The following is a 6,641-nucleotide window of genomic DNA, read 5'->3' as shown; positions in this document are numbered from 1 at the left end:
ATAGGCTAAGTACAACGAAGAAAAACGAAGGGAAAAGGAAGATGCCGATGCGGCGGCGACTGGCGGCGGCACGGTGGCTGGTGGCGGAGGTAGAATTTCGGCTGGAAGGTGGACGGCCGATGGAGGGAGAGAGGCTAGGGTTTCACGCTTGTGTTATGTCGTTTTTGTGTGTATTTCACAAGACATATAAATCTTATTTATATACTCCTTGTGACAACCCTAACATGCTTTAAGTTGGGCTAGGCCCAACAACTTAAGTCCACTCTCTATATCGGCTCGTTTCTAACAAACGGATGCTCGCAAAAATATAACATATATATTTTGACGACGAGCACAAATTCTCGTCGATACGAGTACCACTTTTAAAGTTACCAATTTCCAAAATTGGAAACCCTAATTTAGGACTTGCCAAATTGGGAAACTTCCCAAAATAGAAAGTTCACTAAATTTCCGTTGGATTGTTTTCCTCTACTTATTCTCATCCGTACTTAACAATTACGAATGTTGGACTCAATCACATTGACTTCCAATTACACTCAGATTAACTAATTAATCTTAGCTCGTTGCATTGCAATGTTTTTATTTTATTTGTATTTTTTTTTTACTTTTTAATTATTTATTTTTTATTGTGCTAAGAATTCTTACTTTCCTTTTGACATTAGATTCGAGCTAAACATTATTCCTCTCCTTATGGAATTAGCTTGGAGCTAAGTATTCTTACTCTGCGTTTGGCATTAGCTTCGAGCTATGCATTCTTAGCTCGTTGCATTGCAATGTTTTTATTTTATTTGTATTTTTTTTTACTTTTTTTTTTATTTTTTTTTATTTTTTATTGTGTTAATAATTCTTACTTTCCTTTTGACATTAGATTCGAGCTAAACATTATTCCTCTCCTTATGGAATAAGCTTGGAGATAAGCAATCTTACTCTGCGTTTGGAATTAGCTTCGAGCTATGCATTCTTCATTTCCTTATGGAAATAGCTTGTGCTTAGCATTCTTACTTTCCGTTTGGCAATAGCTTCGAGCTAAGCATTCTTACTTTCCTTTTGGCATTAGCTTCGAGCTAAGCATTATTCCTCTTCTCATGGAATGTTTTTATTTATTTTTTATTATTTTTTTTATTTATTTTTTATTTTTTCATTTTATTTACTGTTAATTTTTTTAATTTATTTTTTTATTTTTTATTTTTAAATTATTTTTTTAATATTTTTTTTTAATTTACATTTTTTATTTTATTATTTATTATTTTTTTTACCCTCCTCCTTATGGAATTAGCTTGAAGCTAAGCATTCTTAGTTTCCTTTTGGCATTAGCTTCGAGTTAAGCATTCTTACTTTTCTTTTGGCATTAGCTTCGACCTAAGCATTATTCCTCTCTTTATGGCATTAGCTTGTGCTAAGCATTCTTACTTTGCTTTTGGCATTAGTTTCGACCTATGCATTCTTCCTTTCCTTATGGAATTAGCTTATGCTCAACACTCTTACTTTCTTTTTGGCATTAGCTTAGAGCTAAGCATTCTTACATTCCTTTTGGTATTAGTTTCGAGCCAAGCATTATTCCTTTCCTTATGGAATTAACTTGTGCTAAACATTCTTACTTTCCTTTTGGCATTAGCTTGGAGCTAAGCATTCTTACTTTATTTTTCGAATTAGCTTCGAGTTAAGCATTATTTCTATCCATATGGAATTAGCTTGTGCCAAGCATTCTTACTTTCCTTGTGGCATTAGCTTCGTGCTAAGCATTATTCCTCTTCTCATGGAATGTTTTTTTTTTTGGTTTTTTTTATTTAATTTACTTTTGTAGTTTTTTTTTATTTTTTTTATTGTTTTCATTATTTGTTTTTTAATACTTATTTTTTATTTGATTTATTTTTCATTTGTTTTTACCTTCTCCTTATGGAATTAGCTTGCAGCTAAGCATTCTTAGTTTCCTTTTGACATTAGCTCGAGTTAAGTATTCTTACTTTTCTTTTAGCATTAGCTTCGAGATACAAATTATTCCTCTGCTTATGGATTTAGCTTGTGCCAAGCATTCTTACTTTGTTTTTGGCATTAGCTTCGAGCTAAGCATTCTTACTTTTCTTTTGATATTAGCTTCGAGCTAAGCATTATTCCTCTTCTCATGGAATATTTTTATTTTTTTCATTATTATTATTTTTATTTTTTAATTTTTTTAGTAAATTTTTTATTATTTTATTTATTTTATTTTATTTTTAATTTTTATTTCTATTTTATTTTTTTTATTATTATATTTTGTTTAATTTTTTTACCCTTCTCCTTATGGATTAGCTTGGAACTTAGCATTCTTACTTTCCTTTAAACATAAGCTTCGAGCTAAGTATTCTTACTTTTCTTTTGGCATTAGCTTCGAGCTAAGCATTACTCCTCTCCTTATGGAATATGCTTGTGCTAACCCCGTTGGCATCTCGTCCGGAAAGACATCATCAAACTCCTGCAAAAGAGAAATAACAATACTAGGCAAAGAAGAATTAAGGTTAGCATTAGAAAAATAGGACTCCCTAAACACTAACAACATCATTGTTCTTTCACCCTTACATGCACTCTTAATCTCTCTTTCTTTTGCATAAAAGCTCACTTTTCTCTCATCTCTCTTTATTAAGTCTGCACTCTCTTCTTTTTCTTTTCTCACGTCGGCTAAACTCTCTTGTTTTACCTCTCCACTACTACTAACACGTTCATTCTCATTTTGTTTTGAACTTGCAGCAATGGACTTCTTAATATGATTTTGCTCCTCAAACACCTGACGAGGTGGTAAAGGTGCAAGTGTGATTCGCCTGCCATCCTTAGTAAAAGTGTAGCGATTTTTGTAACCATCATGGACTGTTCGTCGATCAAATTGCCAAGGTCGCCCAAGTAAGATATGACTTGCTTGCATGGGCACAACATCGCACATCACCTCATCTTTGTATTGTCCAATACTAAAGGAAATCAGTACTTGTTTCGTCACTCTCAACTCGCCACTTTCATTCAGCCACTGAAGTCTGTAAGGTCTCGGATGTTTGATGACTTGCAACCCTAGCTTGTCTACCATTAGCTTGCTCGCTACATTCACGCAACTTCCTCCATCAATTATCAATCCACATACTCGGTTTTGAACATGGCAGCGTGTATAGAAGATGTTCTCTCGCTGTATTACATCACCATCTTCTTCAGCTTGCACGTGAAGAGTTCGAAGTACAACAAGTGCGAGTCCATCAACAGCTTGTACCACATCACCTTCAACAGGTGCTGTTTTTGAAGTTGACTCTTCCTCCTCCTCGGACTCCAGCTCGCCATTATCCAATAAAATCATAGCTCGCAGGTTAGGGCAGTCCATGGCGATATGACCTGCTCCATGACATCTATGGCATTTAATGTCACGTGTTCGTTGTGGTTGTGATGAATTATTACCTCTCTCAGGTGGTGCTCGGTTGATCGGATTTTCATTGGAAGGTTTCGTTGTCGATTTCTCCTCGGGTTTCGAAGTAGGATTCCATCGCGGTTTCCAGCTTGATGCCTCGGCCCGAGCTGTAGTTCTCCCTCCTCGCTTAAGCTGCCTCTCAACTTTCATGGCCATATGAACGACCTCGTCAATCTCAACGTAGTGCTGCAACTCCACTACATTAGCGATCTCCCGCTTCAGCCCGCAAATAAATCTTGCCATCGTGGCCTCTCGATCCTCCTCAATATTGGCTCGAATCATTGCAATCTCCATCTCCTTATGGTACTCCTCGACTGATTTAGTACCTTGCTTCAAGCTTTGTAATTTCAGATGTAAGTCTCGATAATAATGTGAGGGCACGAACCTCCGTCTCATAAGTGCCTTCATAGACTCCCAATCGACAATTGGTGGTTCGCCGGTTCTGCGTTTAGTCACTACCAATTGATCCCACCAAATGATAGCATAATCGGTGAACGCTACAGCTGCAAGCTTCACCTTCTTTTCCTCGGAATAATTGTGGCAATCGAAAACGAGCTCAACCTTTCTTTCCCATTCTATGTATGCCTCGGGATCACTCTTCCCTTGGAAAGACGGTATACTCAATTTGATCGAGCTGAGGTTTCGATCAACCTCATCTCTTTCTCGCCCCACATTACCTCGCCTTGGTATGTCAAATCTGCCACCTCTGTTCCCTCGTCCTCTATGCCCTCGTCTAGAAGTATTAGACTCTGCCTCAGATTCTTCATCAAAGAATTGTTCATCGAACTCCAATTCGTCACGTTGGCGTACAACAGGTTGACGAATAGGTGGCCGCAGTTGTGGCGCGGGTGCAGGTCTTACCCTACTCAACTCATCGATTTGATTTTGCATCCTTTGAAGGGTTATATGCAAACGTTGGAGTTGCTGCTCCGTGGTTTCGCCCTTTTCATCACCACTCCCATTATTTGACATGATGTTTGAACTGCAAAATATTGTTAAAGAAAAAAACAAAAAAGATTTTCCTCACCACTCCCTCACGTGTATCACTCAATATGATGTTCACTCAATTCACTCGTGTTTCACACAATTAGGCTTTTACCCTCTTTTGATCTCACACTCTCTTGCCTTTTTCCACTCGTAAACTCCCTTCGAAGTTCTAAAGAAACTAATCGAGAAAATATTAAGTGGATTTTCGTTTTTTTATTCAAAGCTAAATAGTATTTTATCAATTCAGAAATTATGTGGAGGAAAATAAAAGGAATTTCGAATTTAATGGTAAAAGGAAACAAAAGGAATAGGAAACAAAGAAACAACGTGGAATTCAATTAGGAGAAAGGTAGACAAGGAAACAAGATATTCAAGGAGTTGCCCAAGTCTATTAAAACTTGATTTGTGTTGCCCAAATCTATTAAAACTCCTTACAAGGAATTTTCCTTGGTTGAATTTCGAATTTTGCTTCTTCTTCTTCTTTTTTTTTTTTTTTTTTTTTTTTTTTTTTACTAACAAACCCTAACGTGGGCTGCAAGTAACTTTAAAGAAAAGCAAAATTCGATTTTTTTTTTTTGACGAAGACTCTAGACAACAGAATTCAAGAAAAGATGAGATAGAGAAGACACGAAGAACGGAAAAAAAAACAAAGACACGAAAAAAAAAGGATAGGTGAAACCTTTTCTCGGAAATTGGCTCTGGTTACCAACTGATACGAACCCCGTAGAACTTGTTACGGGACCCAATAATCTTATGCGGAAGCAAGAACGGAACGTCCAAAAATAAAGGATTCGATTGGCGGAATTCGGAATATTGACCCCGTAGCTATAGAGAGCTAGAAACCAATATTATCAAGGTGGAAGTATTGACCCCGTGATTATAATGAATCAGAAACCAATACTATATTGCTAAGAATAATTCACAAGAATCCACTCGCAAAATATCCCGAAGAGTTGTTGAAGAACAACGAAGGAGAATTTTAGTCTCTCAAAATAATACTTAAAAACGTCCAAGTAATAATGACCCTAAAACAACCTATTTATAAGTGTCAAAGAGACCTAATCTAACAAGGAAAATAAATCCTAACTTTTCTATTATAAGGAACGAAATAAACTAAATCTAGTCCAAATAGGACTCTAAATAACAAGAAATAAATTGTCCATTAATAAAATACGAAAATTAATAATAATCATCTTTTCCAAGTCACGTCTTCTCGGCTGGATGACTAGACGGGCTCAAGTCCTTGAGCTCGGCTTGCTTCACAATCTGGCCCGATAATTCGCTCCAATTAAGCTCAGCTGGGATCGAACTAGACTTCGTCAATTCTTCATTTTGGAGCTCGTGTTCTACTAAGTTAAGCATGGCTGCTTCAATGCGCTTGGCCCGAGCTCGGGTAATCGGTCCTCTTGGCACATGCAGCTCGTCCAAGTCATCAACTCCTTCATCCAGCTCGGCACTACCTCTCGTAATTGGCTGGATCGTATCATCCTCCCCCTCTTGAAAATGATTCGTCCTCGAATCTGAATCTACATCAAACGGAGATAGGTCAGAAACATTAAATGTCGAACTAACTTGATACTCACTTGGAAGGTCGATCTTATAGGCTTTATCGTTAATCTTTTCCAGCACTTGGAAAGGTCCATCTCCTCGTGGCTTAAGTTTTGAACTTCGCTGATTGGGAAATCTTTCCTTTCGAAAATGAACCCAAACCCAATCTCCTTGCTGAAAGGTAAGGTGCTTTCGCCACTTATTAGCTCGGTTCACAACTTGCTCATTCCTTTTCACAATGTGCTCGCGTGCTTCTTCATGGATTTTCTTCACTAACTCAGCCTTACGCTTCCCATCTAGACTTGAAATCTCATTAACAGGTAAAGGCAACAAATCCAAAGGAGTTAGCGGATTAAAACCATAAACAATCTCAAAAGGTGAAAACTTTGTAGAAGAATGCACCGATCTATTATACGCGAACTCAATAAAAGGAATACATTCCTCCCATGACTTAAGGTTTCTTTTAAGAACAGCTCGCAATAACATACCTAAAGTTCGATTAACCACCTCGGTTTGACCATCGGTTTGTGGATGACAAGTAGTTGAAAAGAGTAAAGTCGTACCTAACTTACCCCACAAAACACGCCAAAAATGACTAAGGAATTTAACATCCCTATCACTAACAATAGTACGAGGTACCCCATGCAATCGCACTACTTCGCTAAAGAATAAATTTGCTACATGC

At 37.2% G+C, this 6,641-nt stretch overlaps 1 protein-coding gene across 1 annotated transcript; it reads right to left on the bottom strand.

Moving 5' to 3' along the window:
• Positions 1 to 2,295: 2,295 nt before the first annotated feature.
• Positions 2,296 to 5,469, bottom strand: LOC105953547 (uncharacterized). Its single transcript, XM_088816852.1, has one exon. The coding sequence runs from the start codon at positions 4,391 to 4,393 to the stop codon at positions 2,345 to 2,347; it is 2,049 nt and encodes a 682-aa protein (XP_088672978.1). The 5' UTR covers positions 4,394 to 5,469; the 3' UTR covers positions 2,296 to 2,344.
• Positions 5,470 to 6,641: the final 1,172 nt, after the last annotated feature.

The sequence above is a fragment of the Erythranthe guttata genome, chromosome 4, assembly GCF_056151865.1.
Source record: "Erythranthe guttata isolate IM_541 chromosome 4, IM_541, whole genome shotgun sequence".
In the NCBI taxonomy this organism is placed as follows: Eukaryota; Viridiplantae; Streptophyta; class Magnoliopsida; order Lamiales; family Phrymaceae; genus Erythranthe; species Erythranthe guttata.
The sequence above is the reverse complement of the archived record's forward strand: the minus strand, read 5'-3'. Positions and strand labels throughout refer to the sequence as shown.

Excerpts from the sequence above, each read along its gene's own strand:
- LOC105953547 (XM_088816852.1), bottom strand. The coding sequence starts at position 4,393 with ATGTCAAATAATGGGAGTGGTGATGAAAAGGGCGAAACCACGGAGCAG.